Source organism: Amblyomma americanum, chromosome 2 (assembly GCF_052857255.1).
Source record: "Amblyomma americanum isolate KBUSLIRL-KWMA chromosome 2, ASM5285725v1, whole genome shotgun sequence".
NCBI classification, from domain to species: Eukaryota; Metazoa; Arthropoda; class Arachnida; order Ixodida; family Ixodidae; genus Amblyomma; species Amblyomma americanum.
In genome coordinates, this window is record NC_135498.1 from 56551317 (window position 1) to 56570411 (window position 19095).

General features: G+C 46.7%; 2 protein-coding genes across 5 annotated transcripts in view; both read right to left on the reverse strand.

Annotated features, from left to right (window-relative positions):
• The window catches only part of LOC144121293 (anoctamin-7-like), a 92498-nt gene extending 91104 nt beyond the window's left edge, over nt 1-1394 (reverse strand). For 3 of the 4 annotated variants that reach the window (XR_013312588.1, XM_077654426.1, XM_077654423.1), the window contains exon 1: nt 1266-1394. The gene's annotated coding sequence lies outside the window, so the exon portion shown is untranslated. The remainder of the gene's footprint in view (nt 1-1265) is intronic. The other variant, XM_077654433.1, reaches the window with a different exon arrangement.
• Nucleotides 1395-2981: 1587 nt separating this feature from the next.
• Nucleotides 2982-19095, reverse strand: part of LOC144121296 (solute carrier family 2, facilitated glucose transporter member 1-like) — a 40707-nt gene continuing 24593 nt past the window's right edge. Inside the window, exons 5-11 of the mRNA XM_077654435.1 lie at nt 16498-16605; nt 13625-13713; nt 11336-11434; nt 8550-8762; nt 7173-7248; nt 6489-6616; nt 2982-5992 (exon numbers count right to left, since the gene is read on the reverse strand). Coding sequence (XP_077510561.1) covers nt 5810-5992; nt 6489-6616; nt 7173-7248; nt 8550-8762; nt 11336-11434; nt 13625-13713; nt 16498-16605 — 896 coding nt within the window. The 3' untranslated portion in view covers nt 2982-5809. The remainder of the gene's footprint in view (nt 5993-6488; nt 6617-7172; nt 7249-8549; nt 8763-11335; nt 11435-13624; nt 13714-16497; nt 16606-19095) is intronic.

Sequence of the window (19095 nt, forward strand, 5' to 3'; positions counted from 1 at the left end):
TCCGGTCTGGAGGGAGAAGCGTAGGAAATTATGGAATCGTTATGACATACGAATTAAGGAAAGAAACATATGGAACAAGAAGCCCGATTGGTTCTCCTGGTAAACAGGTGTTTCTAGTCTGCGCTCGCCGTGGTTTCTTCCGTCTTTGTCTTCCGAGTAGAGTCAAACTTCGACAGAAAAAAAGCTTAAAATGCTAAATTAGCGGTGTCCAGAGTTGAGCACACTTGTCTACAACGCTCGAGCGGTGCTTTGCGCAGGAAAAAAAAGAGAAAATTTAAAGTATGCACCTAACGCACTAGGCTAGACGTAAAAAGCAGTGCAAGCAGAAGAACCTTGCCCCTGACAATGCATAAGGATTAAGTTTCACTTCCTTTGCTCCGCAGCATACTGCTTGAGCGCTTAAAGCAATCGCGATCACTTCTGCACGCGAAAATAATGGCACTCCGATGCCCTGTTCCAACGAGCTATTTATCGCATGGTTTTGCTTCAGCAGCGTTTTCTTGGGGGCTAGTTGGTTCATATTTCTTCCAAGGGAAATTCTTTTTTAGCGCGACACATAAACGGGACAAGACAGGCGGTTCTAGCGATTAAGTCTTATCAAAATCTGAAACTTCCTTGAAAAGCTTCTCATGTAAGCACTTCGGAGGTTTTGCTACGAGTAAGCAACCAATAGGAAGCGCATGGGGCAAGGTCGCTTCCTGGATGCACCGGATGCTTTTGCAAGGGCCCGATCAGGAGGATTCGCGGTGGAAACGCTACTGCACCAAACCCACCGAGATCAGCGTCGCGAAAATTGTACATAAAGCTCCAGCATTGCTTCAATTGAACGTCTTGTTAATGTTGCGGTCCAGCTGGACTAGCGGTCTAGTGGTAGGCCACAGAGCAATGAGGTGTACTGGATCTCTGCTATTAGCTTATGTCTCACTCTTTGGCATAAGAGCTGAGTATAAACATCTAGGGGCTCACGCGATGTTTGCAGTATTGCAAACTCTACATCGCACGCGGTTACAAGAATGCAAAGAGCTCGAACGAATTCCCAGTTCGAAATCCCAGTCCATGTTGCAAGAGAAAACGAACCAGCGTGTATGCCCGGAAAATACGTCTGGCTCGATACGCTAGCGGCAGCGATGATTCGTTGTTTCCGTGTGCGTGCGCAAAAAACAAGCCGACCGCGCCAAGATCGCTCCCTGCAAGTTCGGCCGTGTGCACCAGCAGGAAAGGGGGGCGGAGAAGCCAGGCAGGCGCACGTCCTTCCCGGAGCTTACCGGAGGGTGGGTGAGGCAGCAGCACCGAATTCCGGCCGGCGGAGCTCGGTGGCGTGGTCAGCCCTCGGCAGCCATCGCTTCGGCTCCGGAGCCCCAGCACCGCACGTGACGTCACTGGCTTCGATCGCAGCCGCGAGGCGTCTGACGTCGAGGGGCGCTGGCCGCGCGCACTGCTCCTCCTGGACAGCTGACGGCGCAACTGTCGAACGGTGCTAAGTTGACGCTGCCCTCTCAAGGCTGGGGTTCTCTTTTCCGAGTACGTGCTCAGTTTGTTGCGCAGGGTCGAATGAAGTTTTTCAGACTGCGTTGTTAGTTGCACGATGAGAAAGCGCACACGCAGGCGCTGCTGCTGAGGCAGCCGGGAGCGTCGTCCGCGGGCGAAGCACAGCACGTTGCCGTCTGTGACGCCTCAAGAAGCACGCTGCTCATAGTCGCGACGGTGAAACGACCGTCCGGTGTGAGCCGTCGTCGCGTTCCTGGCGGAGCTTTCCGAAAGGTGTCGTGCGTAAATAACTCGTCGCGCGACGGGCTTCCCCCAACAAGTTACTGCCAACAGCCGCCCGCTGACTCACCCCTGAAGTCTCGGCGACCGCAACGTGCGGCTTCACTTTTCGGAGGAGCTCGCCCACTCGGAACAGCCGCCAGTTTAGTTCAGGCTACTTAACGTTCTTTTGTGCCGAATTGAGCGCCTTAAAGGTCAGAACGTCAGACAATGCCATGTTACTGGGCTGCCATTTGCTGGAACACCTATGAATGTTGTCTGTTGGTAGACGTTTAATCCCAGGTGGGAAAGGCCCAAAAGGCTTGGTGCAAAGTAGCACGTGTCTCAGTATTCAAAAGCATGTTGTTAGTGGACAGTGCAACCAGCAGGAAAGTAAGGTTATTGCTCCTAGGCCCGAAACGTGGACCGAATTCGCTAAGCGCTCGAGGCTTTCCCTTGCTGGGTAGCTTTATAATTTCCCCCTTATTTAAGTGGCCACTTATTTAATGACGTAGCGGCGCAGAGAAATACTGTAAATGTATTTGACAAAAGTAACTGGCCAGTTCATTTATTACGGAAGCTCGTGGCAAGTGGTGCAGGGGAGCCCTGTTTGGCATCCTTGGCGTTCCAAAGTGTAGGTCGCATTGCCCGGTATTCCAGAGCTTTGCAATGCCAGGAATGCCGTATGAGCTGCAAACCGTAGATCACCGTTGGGTCCACCGAAGAGCGTGGGACCACTAGATAGAATCTCTAGATATGCCGCCACAGCGCAGTACCACGCTACAAGCGCCACCTTCTGTGAACGTGCACCAGGATTTGTGAACGTGCACTTCCTTTTGTGAACTTTCACCACCTCCTTGTGGACATGCACTACATTTTTTGGACGTTCGGTGCCTTCTGTGGGCGTGTAGGGCCACCGGAACCGAGAGATGCCAGCACGCAGAAGTAGCTGTTATCTGAGCGCAAGATCCTAACGACCGTGAGGCCTCAACCAGATGTCCTCACTCTACGCCTCTGTTTTCAGAAAAAGTGGGCGCCAACCTGAAATCCCTAATTTCGGAGCGTAGGAATATCCCTGCTTCCAGGCTCGCAGACCATACATTGTTTTCAGTGTTTATTGTCTCGCTTTCACCTTGATCGTAACAAAGGCGTTTGCCACTACCAAGCGAATGCATTACGCCTCCGCCAACGCAGTGTTGAAAGGCTCCCGTTTGTGGAGATACAAACAGGACACATCGCTATACGACACCCGCATTTATTCTTCTGCTCAGTTATTGTACAAAAATAGCGAATTTGCCGGCGGCCTGAGTCACCGAAGCCAGCCGAGGCACTTTTTTGTACTTTGCACTGCTTGCATAAGTTTGATGCAGTTAGCATCATTCTTCTACGAAAGAAAAATAGAAAACAAGGAAATGGACGGCGGAAACTTACTTGCACGTAGATCGCTCAGGAAGGCGCAGACCGCGTGCGCCATAAATATGCAGCCCCAATCTACGTGCTCTCCGGACTGCATCGATTTGCGTGGTTATTCCGCAAGAACATGGCAGCGGTTTTCGGCGTGTCAAGGGTTGAACAAAGTGCGTTTTTTTTCTCGGCCGGGAAGACTTGCGAGAACAATTATTCGGCAGCTTTTCTACGTGCTCTAGTTGTCAGGCGTCACATCAGTCATTGAACTGCTCGCTCATACTCTTTGATAAAGACTGTTAGTTGTCCTATTTTCCTTGTGCATTCTTCGTAATTCGTCTTTTTCCGCTGCAGAGTGTGTTCAGGCTGATTATATATACAGACGCACTCGGTCTCGCGCTCACCTTATTGCCTTTAATATCGGTGCTGTTGAACTGAAGGAAATAAAGAAAGCCTGAAGAATTAAGGAAAAATTGGCATTAACAATTCTGCGCGCAGTCCCCTGTAAGGGATACATCAAATGAGTTATCGCAGCAAGGTACAGAACGTATGTGTCGCCTTATAAACAAACTTCACGAAGGGCCGCCATACGCGTAGCACAGTAAAGGTGGTCGTTTTCGTACCATTGCCACGTCTTGTACTTGCTCTGTGAGGGATGAACTCACTCTTTGAATCGGTCGTATAACTCTGCATTTGATAACAAAAATAAAATCCTCCAGCTATGTGGAAGTGAACGAAGGAAACGCTGTACTAACCGACCTTAGGAGCATCTAATTGTGTGCCCGAAAAAAAAAAGCTCCTACATACGAATGAAATACTCACTACTTTTGCAGAAGCAGCTTGGCACAAAAGATTACATCGTTAGACGGCGATCAGAGCATGGACAGACATCGTGCATTGAGGTGCGGCAACAACGAAGATATAAGATTTACCCGTTTTAGCAGCGAATGCCTTGGTAAAACAACGCCAGAAAAGAAGAAATGGTAAAACATATGGGGTATTCGCAGCCTATTTGACGTTTTATGAAAGAAGGCTAAAAGGATCAACCGCACAGCCGTTTGTTGAGTCTAAAAAAACGTTGCGATGAAAGCTTTACGTTATTTGATTGGAAGTGTTGCTTATTGAAGCAACACTTTCATGATCCACGAAGCATAGGCTATATTCTGTGCTAACTTCAGGCATTTTGTCCAAATAAAGGATTTTTTTTTTGAAGTGCTCGACCAGGGATACCTGTATTTTCCTGACTTTTAATCGGTAGTTTTGACAGCTTTGCAAGCACATGTGTTGTGTCGTCGCATCATTCTGGTGTTCGTTTAATACTATTCCAGATGGCCTCGTGCGAACTGCCGAAACTAGCCAATGAAATTCATCAAAAGCTCTAAGTCATGCGGCACAATGTGATTTCACAAAATCCTGAAGGACTGGTACTGATTAAACGATTTTTCTTCTTGAAGACTGACATCAGGATCGCCCAGAGGAAATACCTACGCCTTGTGACCACGTTCTACAGATGAAAACACTTGACAAACCGAAAATTGAGAGAATGTTTCAGTAACTTGCAGCTAAATCGCGAAAAAGCTAAAGAAGGAAAAAAATGAAACCTTCTCACTTAATCCACGCCCCAAAAGCAGCGAATTCGAGAAAGGAGTTAAAGAGGAAACTCGAGCATTGGTTCTCTACGCCAGACGAACGACACGTGTTGCGTTCGAAATGCGTCGCTGGTTCCTCCACATCTAGACTAAGGCTTTACGTTCTAGAGCGCGCCGTCATGTGGACGGATATTTTACATCATTGTAGGGCTTTCTATGCGTGACGTCAGGCTCATGAATCTCGATGTACTGAACTCGTACCAAATCAACAAAGACATCTTTAGCATACTGTGTACAGTGTTGCCACACCGGAGTAGGAGGAGCCTGCGCGGCGATAGTGCGCATGCGCAGATCGCCTTCAAGGCGCCAGATGGCGCCAGCTACCCTGCGGCTGCGCGCTAGCCTGCCGCAGGGTGCTGGGCGTGGGAGGGATCCTGGTACTTTGGTAACGTTAACGGTAACATGGTACACGGTATGCTAAAGGTGTCTAGTAGCGGGACTTCTCGGCAAGCTATGAAAGGACAGCTTTAGTCACTCCTAGGCGGTTGATCTCTTTCCCGTTTCACTGAAGACGCTGCTTTTGTGATGGCGAGGACATGCCACTAACACCGATGTCTTGTCATATAAGCACATGGTAGTCTGATATGGTGCGCAGCAAGGGCGTGTAGAGTCTTTGTCATGGACAAAACACGCAACAGGAGCAAATGCCGGTTGTGCCTTCGCTCAGTGTCCGTGTGTGCGCCGAGCGATGCAAGAAAGGAAGCGTCCGACCCCCGCTGTGATTGCTAAGGCGAAGGGAAGAGTCAACGGTGGCTGTAGCGCTGCTGCGTAGAGGCACAGGACGGGTGAGATCACGCGGACGGACTTCCGGCGTGCCTATGCATGACGGACACCGAGTGAAACTCTACAACAAACTCCTTTTCCTCCGACTCTGCCGGGAGCTTCACGTGAGCCAAGTCAGGCGAACTTGCACCACGCGTCAAGGACGCGGCGGACACGTCCTGTGAAAACGTCCTCTCTGGAGTGGACCAGGACGCGCATCGGTCTGCAGCATTCTCCGAGGCCGAGTGTCATGCCCGCCCGTTGAGCTTGTTGAGGGCCAGGTCGTCCTCCTTGTAGACCCTCGCACGGAACACCTTAGTGATGGCTTCGATGCTTTTGTTCTTGGTCTCTGGCAACTTCTTGTAGATGAACACCCAGAACAACACCAGCACTACGGTGAAGATGAGGAACGTGAAGTGCTCGATCGTCTCCTGCACAAAACGCACAAGAAAAACTTTAATTTACCCAGTTTTATAAAGCTACGTAGGGCTCAGATGAAACCGTGCCCTTTACTCTTTACCTGTTGAAAGGCAGGACGCAAGGACCACGCTTGCGTGATTTCTTCTTTTGTTTTCTCCTTTTTGCTAATCTTTTTTTTAATTATTGTTGCTGATCGCTTCGCTATTTATAAGTTGATATGGACTATATGCGACTCTTTACGTTCAGTGTCGGCAAATGCGCTTTGCATATTTTTTTCGATTCCCGAGGAATGCACTCTCCTGCATATTAAAGCTGAGGTCAAAATTTGCCTCAGATGGATTTAAGAACAGACAGGGGTGGGAGCCCGCACGGTGAACGCTGGAAGTAGATGGTAGGGATTGGTGTTATTGTATTCATGACATGAGAGTGGCACAGCTGAAGGGAAATGCAGTGGTGCATTTATCGAAAAACCACTGGGATCGCGAGTTGGAGGTGGTCAGCTCTCACCATAAGAGGCAGGAAGGCTAATCCCACGAGGAAATTGGCCGCCCAGTTGACGGCCACCGCAAGGCTGGTAGCGATGGGACGTGCTCCCTGGCCGAACAGTTCCGTTACCAGGAACCACGGGATGGAGCCTGCACACATAGACACGCATTAGTGGTCGCTTCTTTTTGCCGCAAACTCGACACAGCTTTTCGTGGCTGGTACCAAGCGCAAAAACCATTGTCAACAGGTCTAGTCATGTAACGCGAGGATCGATTTACCCATTTGTGTGGCGAAAAATAAAACGCAAGGTGACATCTTAGACCAAAGCTATTTCGCTGGGATCAATACAAGTTGCTTAGTTTCTCTTTTGTCTCGCGCTTCGGTTTGATTTTTAACGCTGAAGTTATAACCTTGGAAAGTCTGTTTGTTCTCATAGGGCCTTTTTTTCGTGAAATTGTCGCTTATTTTTAGTGCCGCTTGGAGCAACCTTTGCTTCCTTTTCTTTCGCTTCGACCCTTACTTCATGTATGCGTTGCTGGTTATTTCCAATCTTTCGCCCAACCATGTATGGTTTTCGCAAAAAGCGTAGGAGAAAGTGGTTTTTCAAGTTCCCGCGTAAGCCATCAAGCACAAAAAGCACAAAATAAAAATCTTCGCCAGAATCCGTCTTTCCATCGGCGTGCTCATGCACAGTAAACAACGCACCTGGTCCCACGGCGAATGTGATGACAAAAGTGGCGAGACCAGCGATACTGATGTATGACACCCAGGTTGCTCCGTCCTGTAATATAGAAAAAGAGAGACGTGGGGATTTTCGAAATGTTAATTTCTTTTAACCAGCATGAAAAGAAGACACAGCAGAGCACTCGCTCCGTTGAAAGACTAAAACGCCAGCCTAAAATGTCAACCGAACGAAGCATGGTCGCGCGAAGTCCTGAACTATTGTCCTTGCCGCTGCCTGATAATCTGTCTGCGCTATCGCAGACAGCTTATCGTGAGAGTTGGCGATATCGTGAGAGTTGGCGATAAATTGCATGTCGAAGCCATGCCTCGCTTGCTCTGCCAAGCGCGTAAAACTTCTTGTTAAAGGAGGATTATGGTCAGTCTGCATGGAACGCGCACCACATCACGTGAACGTTTATTGTTTTCACCGGCCTTTCCGCAACCTTACGAGAACCGGGTATAAATGTTTTCTTGCAACGCTTCAGAAATGTTTAAAGGCCACTTTCAGTGCGTACAGCCATAAAATATAGGCGTGCACACATTAGTTTCAGAAATGGCGATTTACACTTCACCTTAGCAACGCCGCAGGTGCTTTAATGAAGATGCAGATGTTCCCAGCACTAGCGGCGAACGCAAAAAATGAAGCCTTTCTCTCGGAGACCGTTAAACAGCTTCTCATGCTTTCGGACAATCACGCAAGCTCGGGTGTAAAGAGACACTGAGAGGGCATTAAAGGGACAGTGAGGACAACGGGAAATGGCAAATAAAAAACAAATTAAAAATAAACGAAATAAAAATAAAATAAATGAAACAAAATAAAGAACAGTGTCCGTGTCTGTGCAGTGGTAAGCAAAAAGGGACCTATTAGTGCGATCGTGTCATCCCCCTAAGGTGGAGCTTAATTGTGCCTGTGTTCTTCTCTCCCGTCCCGTCTGTTAACGCTGTTCAGTCATTTCCATCAGCTTAAGTGTCCCCCAGATTTCGCTACTGAACGAACTTCCACACTTGTAGGCACAAAGAGCTTTGTTATCAATTTTTACAGAGCCGAAATTGCATTGAGTTGACCACAATGTCCCTTAAAGTGGCTTCCCTTTTCAGTTTCTCTCTGACCACTGGTAAACAGGAATTCCGAGCGCTGCTCAAGGTGGCTTCACTCGATGGGTGGGCGAGGTATACATGGAATTCCCTGCACTCTTGTTATTCCCAAGTGTTACTGATTGTGGTCTCCGCAATCGCCGCTTTTACGCCTCCTTGCGGTCCGCTGCACTATAGAGCCCTCTGCTTAGGCGAATGTACCTCGACAGTGCAGCAGTGTGCATCTCTTGAAAAAGGAAAGCAATGAAGGGCCACCAGGCTCACCTTGTATGCGAGCGTCACTGTGAGCACCACGGTGCACACCGCCATGCCGGCCAAGCCAGCTAGTAACAGCGTGCGGCGGCCGGCGCGCTCCACAACGACCATGGAGACGAGCGTCATGAGCACGTTTACGAGACCCAGCCCCAGAGTAGCTCGCATGGCTCCCTCCAGGGACAGGCCTGCTGTCTGGAAGATGTCCGTCGAAAAGAAGATGGCCTGCGAAAGAACGAGGGGATCGTGCTCGTCTCTTATAATTCATTCATTAATTAATTCATTCATTCAATCCAATCAATCAATAAATCAATGAATGTATGGGTCTGGCAAAAATCGTGTCCATGGATGCAGACATGACGGAAACCAACAGTCACCGAAACTAAATAGCATAGGGGATGTTTTTTTTGTTTTCAAGTTGGGATTTTGATTACTTGGAAAGTAAGTGTTATAATTTTGTGGCTTAAAGATAAATGATAAGAGAGCCGGAGAAAAACAGCCGCAATTGCCGGTGGGATCCGAACCAGCGACCCCCGAATTTCGCGTCCTGTGCTCTTACCAACTGAGCTACGGCGACGGCTGTCCAATATATTGCTTTCGGGGTATTTTGTGTTTAGTGTAGCCGAACCTTGAGTGTTCACCAGAGCCACTCTCGTCCATAGCGGCGGACGTAGTACGTCTTGTGTTACCGCTGCCACGTAGGGACGTGATCTAATGGTGAGGGCGGAAGCTGTGCGAGAATCCTCTTAAGCTACCTATGACATTAAGACTGCCAGATTCGGGGCTGTCGTTAAGTTATTGAGCAGTCAAGGGAATTGAAAAGAGGTTTTCGTTATTGCATGCATGACGAAAGCCGTCATCGAAACCAAGGAGCATATAGGGGATCATTTATTTTTTCCAATTTGAAGTATTGATTACTTGAAAATTAAGAGCTAGATGGGCTAGTGTTTAAACATTCAGGATCTCCGAAGTTAGTATTGAGAGCAGCATGCTCTGAGAACCAAGCACAGATGCCATCAGCGTTAAACTTATATTCTGTGTTAAGTCTGAAACTTGACCACATTCACAGTAAGGCCGACTAGTGCCGCATTAAAAGCATCGGAAGCAACACGAGTTGCGGAATGTGGCTAAGTGTCCAGAGCATGCTGTCAAGGCTCTATGACACTGGAGAAAACAGTCAAGCTTAGGTGTCATGCTCGAAGAAGCGAGAAATTCTGTCGTGGGCTCTCAGTCGAGAACAGACGATATGAACCGAGAATTATGAATTATGCGCAAAATCAGGATGCTGCACAGGCCACCATAGTGGACAAACACGCACCTGAACTCCTATTAATTAAGTGACTTTAAAGACCTTGGCAATTCGTTCACTACTTGTACACTATGCAAGAGTCGCTGTTTTCGTCATCGGCGTTAATCCCTGATAGGCGGTTACGACATCGCGCTCCGCGTTCGCCTTCTGTGTACTGTGGCTACGTAAACTACATTGTCATAGTATGTTGTTTATGTCATGCTGATGTAAAAGTCATAGCGGCGCCCTTCAGATGCACTCCTATCTGGGTTACAGTATGTCTTCCGCTTCTCTTCATGACCATCTTCACATTTTCTTCTTCCATTTGCTCAGCACCTGAGGGAAAGCACCTATGGCGGCCGCATCTCTTGCAGATTTACAGCACGTTTGTTAATAGTCGTTGACATTCTCATTAGAGCTCTGGTCGCTATAATCATCGTACAAAACCTTGGCGGGCTCCATCAACGCCGCTAGTTCTCTTAAAACATTTGCCGGTAGCAAAAAGCTGTATAGGCGACATTGCACGTCACGTTACTGTGCGTATGCAGTCTATGCGGCCTGTGCGGTCATGCGGTTCAAGCACCACTTTCTACACCCAGTACAGTCAGTTCAGCCTGTGCGTGCGTTTTGTTCGAGCAGCACGTACAGTCAGTGCAGCTTATGCCGTGTGAAAAGCCTAAAGAACCCTGTGCAGCCTGTGCATCTGTGAAGCCTGTGCAGTCTATGAAGTTTGTGCGGTTCTGAACTTTGAGCCGTCTGTAAAGCCTGTATAGCCTGTGCAGTCTCTGTAATCTGGCTATCTCTGCAGGCTGTGCAGCCTGTGCAGTCTCTGTGGTCTGGCTGTCTCTGCAGGCTGTGTAGCCTGCGCAGTCTCTGTAGTCTGGCTGTCTCTGCAGGCTGTGTAGCCTGTGCAGTCTCTGTAGTCTGGCTGTCTCTGCAGGCTGCGTAGCCTCTGTAGTCTCTGTAGCCTGGCTGTCTCTGCAGGCTGTGCAGCCTCTATAGTCTCCGTAGTCTGGCTGGCTATGGAGGCTGTGCAGCCTGTGCAGTCTCTGTAGTCTGGCTGTCTGTGCAAGCTGTGCAGCCTGTGTAGTCTTGCTATCTCTGCAGGTTGAGCAGTATGTGCTATTGGTAGTCTGCACAGTGTGTGCAGCCTGCCTATTACTCTGAGCATTCGATATTTCCTCAACAAAACTACAAGAAAATGAGCTAAAATCATCGTGCTAATCGTACGAAAGCCAGGATTCTAGACTGGCGCGATAAGATTGGCAGAGGACAACACCGTCTTTCACTGCAGTATAGTGGACTAAGATCGACATGCTTTCCAGTTCTAATGCTACACGCATTTTGCGCGGGACTGTTCACACGTTTCTTTTAAACCTTTACTAGCTTGAGTTTTTCTCCACTTGGCGTGCAGCGAAGGCAAATTTCGTTTAGATAGATTCTTGAATCAGAGTTAACGAGCTCTAAACGTTTCATGACATGCCGTTTTAATGGGCTGGGAGGCTCTTACGGCATTGATTCCCGACAGTTGTTGGGCAAGCATCACCATGAGAGAGACGATGAGTGGAGCACGGAGCGCTGCGTTTCGCACCATCTCGGGCAAGGTCACCTGCGAGTCAACAGAATGGGCACTGGTGAGAAATAAATGTGATGCGAAGACGTCGTTCTTTCTATGGATCACATTACACTTTAATTGTCATCGGGGGAAACTAGCCATGCATTCTCCTGCAAATGTCTAATGAGGTATGCGTGGAGGCAGAAACGGGTCCAGATCCTCGCTTTCGGGAACTTTCATTCTCAATGAGCGTGTGTAACATAACAAGCACTCTTTATTGTCAGAGTCCTCCCGAATCGTCTACGTTGTTTCAAAAGCAGAGGAAATTGTTTATGGTTTATAGGGGTTTAACGTCCCAAGGCGACTCAGGCTATGAGGGACGCCGTAGTGAAGGGCTCCGGAAATTTCGACCGCCTGTCGTTCTTTAACGTGCACCGACATCGAACAGTACACGGCCCTCTAGAATTTCGCCTTCATCGAAATTCGACTGCCGCGGCCGGGATCGAACCCGCGTCTGGGTCAGCAGCCGAGCACCATAACCACTGGGCCACCGCGGCGGCCTAAAAGCAGAGGCGAAGTCAGTCCAAAATTCGCAAAAGTGAGACCCATTTAAAATCTCAAACTTATGGCGCATCGCTTCGTAAGACAATTTCCCGAAAAACCTCCACATACAACTGGTATTAGATTTCTAACGGCGAGGAACAACCCTGTTTTGCCAAATGCGCCCCGAAACAAGGTCAGCTAGGGGGTCAGGTAAGGGCACTGCGGGTTAAGAATACAATTTTGAAGGGGATGATTGACCAGCCGACTCGCTTTGTGGATTTCCCATATCGGGGAAGTGACGCCGGGCTTGGGATCTTGGTTGAGCCAGTGTAATGGCAAAACCATGACAAAACCCACACACGTAGGTTCTTAGGCATCTGTAAAAAAAAGTCCAGAATATCGCTAGTTTTAAAGGTGCAGTTGTTATTGAAATACATGTCAACATACAAACGATTTATTTGACACAACTATTTAGCCAATTGGGAAGAAACTTGTTGTGTTTACAAAACAAGAGATAATTTGTAATCAGTGGTTAGAGCAAAACGTCTATAATTTCCCGTTGCCGCGGAAAAAAAAAATCAACTTCTTCAAGTTTTAGTTCTGCAACTCTGCAGCATTGTAACGCGAAGAGATATAAAGATAAAGTCGAGAGTTCGACGAAAACTCGTCTGGTCGGGGACAAATATGTTGACGAAGAAGAAGGAGCGCCGACCAAAGAAAACAAAAAACAAAAACAGAAGTTTCGGCTTTCGTACGGGAGCCGAAACGTCTGTTTTTGTTTTTTGTTTTCTTTGGTCGGCGCTCCTTCTTCGTCAACAGATATAAAGATACTTCATACGATACCTGTTAGGACATTAAAACGGGACGGCTTTCAATACTTAGGTAGGAGATTATGCGGACTTAGTTCGCGTTCACTGTTGCTATTTTCTTTCAGCCGACGAGGCTGTTTTCACACTCTGTAATTCCATAATTTACTTTTGTTCGCTTTAAGTTCTCTAATATGTGCAATTTATAAATTTGATACTGTTACGAAGGCGAAGGGTTGTAAAAATGAAGTGTGAAAATTTTCACATTACATGAGTCTTGCGATTTCCTGTATGTGAATATAGAAAATTTAGAAATCTAGTAGCACGGATTTTCTTTATATTATCATGAGTATCAAATTTTTGTGGTTACAGTGTGGTTTTTACAGGTCGTACAATGTATGTGCAGTGGCACGTGCCACAGTCGTTCATAGTCTCGAGCTGCGGTCTTTCTTATCACTTTGCGTATTGCCTGTGTACATTCTTGAACTCTGAGCAGTGAGCGCAACAATTCATTCAGTGTTCAACCCCTCTTCACAGTACAGGTAGACAGAACCGCTCATGAAACACAGTGAAAGGCTGATGCACTTGAGATAGCAAATTTAGGTTTTGTGTGCGGCTTGTTGGGAATATCGCGTGTTAGCTTTCAGTGCACTTTTTCTCAGTATGTCCGCTTGGATCCCTTCATGAAAACCTCAGGTCAGCCTCAGTTGACTTGTTTCATTGTAAGATATAAGCAGCCACTACTCATTATGAAGAAGAGATGCAGCGATTGCCTCAAACATAAAACAAACACAATATCAATTCCGGTAACATTTCCGAGTTTTCATCTCGTCTAGTAAGCGCAGTAATTCTGGGGTGCCACTGACATGAACTAGGAACCACAGAGTTCCCCTACCTTGGGCACAAATTCGGCAGCTTCAGCTTCATTCTTCATGACTGCCATCTCTTTGTCGACGTCACGTGTGCCGCGGAGCCGGATAAGTGCTGTGGAGAGAGGGTGGAGGGAGAGGGCTTCATTAATGCGGCAACTCTCGCTTCTGATGACGACGGTAATTAAAACAGCGACAACTGAACAGCATCCGCCCGGGACCAACCACAGGGCACAAAGCAAAGCTGCGGAGCTTGCTTGGAACATGCGGAGTCGAGCAAAACTACGAATACTACACCTTGCGTAATTCCTATACATACACTGGGAAAACGAAAACTATGTTTGCCATGAGTTTTTTTATTCTGCGAGCCATCATTGTTTTGGAGTCCAAGTCAGGTCCTAACTACTTTACTTGTCTTTTCCTCTTCCTTTTTACTAAACGAACTATATAATCAGACTGCTTATTTATGCATCTTAAAAAGCATTGCTGATGTGGTTTCCGATAATCCCGGCCCATACTCAGCTACAGAGCTCGTTGGCCACTGCATGACCAGAGGAATTTCCCTCGATCTTCTTCTTCATTGCTGGAAAAACGGTGTTGTTCGGTTGTACAAAAGTAATGCATCTGAAAGAAGAATTTAAATATGCTCACGAATGTTAGGCACCTCCTCCGCACACATTTACAAACGCGTGACACTATAAATATTGAATTATTCTTCACACACTAAGTTCTGGGGCAATAAAAACTATGGGAGATAAAATTCAAAAGCCTATAGGCATGCGTTGAACCGTTAATGTTATGCTGTCACGCAAATGCTAATCGCAACAAAATTTTAAGAAGCCTAGTAAACTATGATTAATTGCCCCAATAAATGCAGCGTGCTTGAGCGCTTCAGCAAGTCGAGCACATGTGCTGTGCGCTTTCATATAATCACACGATGAAGACGCATATCTTCGTTATTGCCGCTTTCGTGTGAAAAAAAAAATATTACCCAGAGTCCTGTTAGTGGTTTTAGCCTGATGTTTGTTTCCTGCGCAACATGATTTCGAGCTTTACGTTTTCATTAGTTGCAGGCATTCTGTTCTTGAAGTGAATGTTTCGGTAGACAACGAATGGGCACGTGCACAACATAAGGAATCCTCGTGGGTGCAAAGAATCTTCGCCCCTTTTCCGTTTTGCTGAAGGATTCTTCGCTGCGTGCAATGAATTACCCTGTTTCCAGTTATCTGCTAGAACAGACGTCTTCTGTGCGCAACTAAATGAAGAAAGCCAAGCGAACTTTCTGACATTAGTAAGCCCTTAGTCGCTTTCCATCTGCGCTGCAGTTCATTTTTGTATTGTTTCTTTTCCTTCCAGTCCTGCATGCGTCTCATAATCACGGCAGGCGGACGCAGCGCAGTAACAGTATCGCATGGAATCCTCTACCAATTGTGCGTCAGCTGCCTCTTTGCAAATAGGATAAACAAAAATGGTCCAGATGACATTTTATTCTCATTGGCGCAAAGCAAGCCACGAGAGAAGGCGACCGCTTCAAACGTAGGAACATGCGTAGTAATGCCTCGAAAAGTATCCTTTAAGGCATCTTAAAGGGCAATACGCCCTTTGAGCACTTTCGCAAAATGCGAAGCACGAGACAGCGGAGGACGAAGGGCAGACTTTAGGGCAGACACACAAAGGGGGTTCCCCGGCCGTCGCTTATCACGCTGCCAAAGAGGAAAAATAAGAGTCTCGGATGATACTTCCACAACTCCTGCTTATCTCTTATCAGGTGTTGGAAGCCGGACTCTCCTGCACTCTTTGAGAAGACTTCTCCAACTGATTTTCTTGCGCGTCGTAAGGGCATGCACAGGGTCGGCCGTTATGTGCTGTCATCACAATTTCCCTTTTTTGGACTGCACTGGGGTCGGTTGTGCAAATTTTTAATCTGCCTGAACGTTTGTTAACTTCGGTGCAGCCCAAAATGAATTTAGAAACACGGCTCCTATAGAGGTAACCGGGTTTTTTTTTCGGACTCTCCAGCTGCCTGTAAGCACGAAGGTGTACCTTTTCACAGGCATCTAACTAAATGGTGAAGTCCGGGCTGTTATATTCTCGACTTATTGTACATTTCACAATCACTTGATGTCTACCTTTGCCGGATTTTAGTTAACTTCGAATGGCAGTCCTGCGGTCTTCGTTTGATACGTCTTGTCATTAGGACATGAATATTTAACCTTCTCATTAGCGCTACATGCGTAAATGCCTCGTGCAATAAAATTAGGTCTAGCTATAAAATATTTATTTTCTACAGAAAAGAGCGAAATGAATAAAAAGACAGTATCAAATCAGTTTTTTCTCTTCATTCTTTTGCACTAAAATGAGAATACTAATGATACTATTTCGGCGTTTGCCTCCGAGGAAATAAAGTGAACCACTGCGAGCATGAAGGGGTTAGCTGAAAGCAGGCACAATATTTTAATTTTCTTTCTTTCTTTGCTGCATGTTCTTGACTCGCAGTGCTTAATGAAGGTGTAAAACTTTTCTTTTTCCTTTTGCCTTCGACGAAACGCGGATTCGCCGTCCGTGCCTCTCTTCGCCTAAGGGCAGATGTTGTTGTGAGCCTATAATTTCATTAGATCAAAACCTGAACGGGCTTTTAAATGCACTTGATACTTCTTTTACCACTCATTACTTTTTCTGCCGTGGTGTGGTCCGAGCATATACCATAGCATTTTTTAGCAAGTGTATGTGCAGTAAGTAATTATTTAATGATTATTGCATTTCAACTTGTTTTACCTCGTCCTGGCAGGTTGGACCAGCCTGCATGCCCGCAATATTGCATAAACAAACGCACGAATAACTGAGTCACTGTTAAACAAGCGTAAAATAAATATGTCCGCCGTGACCATGGCCTTCTTACCCTCCTCAGCTTGCTTGGGCTTGCCACGTACAAGCAGCAGGTACTTGGGCGACTCCGGGCAGAAAGGCAGCGACACGACCATCATGATCGACGGCACCACTGTGAGCGCTGAGAGCGAGCAGCAAAGAAAACAGAAGTCAGAGCAGTTTAGAGATGAGGAAAACTCTAGTCATCACTGTGTCCCAATCGTAATAAATTTGCAGGAAAATGCGTGCTCGAATAGGTCGATGCACCGGGGTTTCATACTTTTCAGCGTCGACTTAAACGTCCCGACGCTGTTACAACACATGAATAAGCTTCGCTGTATATGCACTGCCTGATTCAGTCAGCGCAAACCCCTCCTTAGCGTCATAGCAAGAGTTCAAGGAATAGAAAATGAAGAAATGCAAACTGTGGTGAAGAAACCTTTAATGCAACACCTATAAGACGGTCATTCGCATATTAAATGCGGCTTTTAGATCCCTTCCTATCGATTCGCACTACTCACCAATTAGCACCAGCGCCAGGCCATATCCAGCTAACTTCATTGGAAACTTTTTAACCCATCACTAAGAATTCCAGAAAAAAAAGAACTTTTCTTCCGTGCCTTTTTACGTAGAACTGCAATTTCGGTTCCTGATTGTCATTTCTGCAGTATTTATGCATGGTGTAACAAAAACTATTGTTTACTGAGGGAAATATATAGTGGTGGATATACCTTCAAATAACACTAGTTGCTGGGCTAGTCGGTGCTAGTTCTATGTACAAACGTTAGCGCAAAATAAGACACAATCACAAAAAAAGGAAGCGCGTTGTCTTGTCCACCGTTCTTGTGATTTTGTCTTATTTTACGCTAACGTTTGCATATACCTTCAAACCTCGCTGCTAAGTTTCTTGCAGAACGTAGAACGCACGTCTGGAACACAAGGCATTTAAACTTTTGCGCATGTGAAAGCGCGTTGGCAGGCCTATTTTGGTCGGCAAGCAGGCAGCGTGGCCTTCCCACCACTGGCTTAGGTTGCCTACGCGTTAAATATCGCATAATTTCCAAAGAACTAATGAAAGAAGGACTATAGCCCCAAAATTAGTATCCCTATCATTCGAGTTACCTGCGACTAAACACAACATCAAAACTTCTTCCGCTCATGGCGGAGAAAGAGATTTATTCGCAAAAAAGGCAAAGACCTTGGTTTGAGGGATGACCCCATCGCCCAATGCTCTGCAGTGAGGAAGGGGAGAGCAGAAAAAGTAGTATGATGGATTAGGATGAGGACCGACAGAACATATGCGCGGATAGAAGCCCATCACGGGATTTTCGGATCACTAGAGTGAGTCGATACCTTGCTGCTTAAATGGAAGACAATGACTGAACTGCCGGCAGGCATTTTCAATCCCCCGGCGAATTCCTCACCAATAGGTGCACGGATAATGACCTGGTGTCAAGACGGTGCATGGCAGCGGCCAACGCCCGCCTTCCGCACACGTACCAAGGACGAACTACGATAATGTGATCCACGATCTCAAGGAGGGACTTCACAACAAGCAAAGTTTCCAGAGACTACAGCAATCAATCAGATGACTGTGCTGCCACATGAAACACGCGTCAAGCCTACGTCTATCCAGAAGGGTTGCGTGGTTACACGGAACGCCTCGCAAACCCATAGACCCATAGCCTGACCCATACACGCCACCCCCCACCCCCCTCCCTCTCATTACGTGTGCACTACTTTCAACTTGTAAAGCCATCTGCATGGTTGATTATCATAACCCTCCTACACATCTCCCAAGCTTTCACTACATCCTGATATCGCAATCGTGGACAGACCTCTGTAGCAAAGGTTAACTAAGCGCAATGGGCGCACGCTGTTGTCGTCGACACGCACACGAAAACCAGAGCGAAACAGCTCCAAAAAGTGATACTTTCATAAATAATTGCAGATGCCAGTTAGGCGAAATACCATGGAAAAACCCAACAACCAAGCATTTAGTCATGAGACTCCCTAACAATTTATCTTGGAACATTTTCATCGAAAATATCAGTTCATTCGCGTTGCACACTCTGCTTCCTCTTACATCAACTCCGAAAAACCCTAATAGCATTGGGCTACTAGCTTCCTTATTACTAATGAGGGCAGAACAGGACGCTGTGTGTTTTGCGCGGGACCTATATACTAAAATCATTATCAGTCATGTGAACAAATTTAGAGGAAATCAGTAAGGTTTATTTATTCTAAATACTCATCGCCTCATTCTATATCTGAAGTGATGAAAAGAAGCTAACGGAATCGAACCGCAAGTATACAGAAGAAAACTCCGCATTAATTAAGTTTCTTTCTTCCTTTCTTAACCATGAATTACTGGTTGGTCCTGCACCATATGTATCGTAGCCTATAAAGCGGCACACTCTGAACCATAACCCTTACTCATTAAGTTCTTGTTTCCGCTCACAATAGCGGAGTGAAAACATCTTCCGTTCTCATTACAGTGTGTGTTAAGGACGCTGTACTATTCTGTGCGTTTTTTTTATGTACTATTTGTTCCTTGTTGGTTTTTGTACCGCCCCCCCCCCCCCCTCACTTAGATCGCTTAAGATACGCCGTGTTGTCCAAATAAATATTG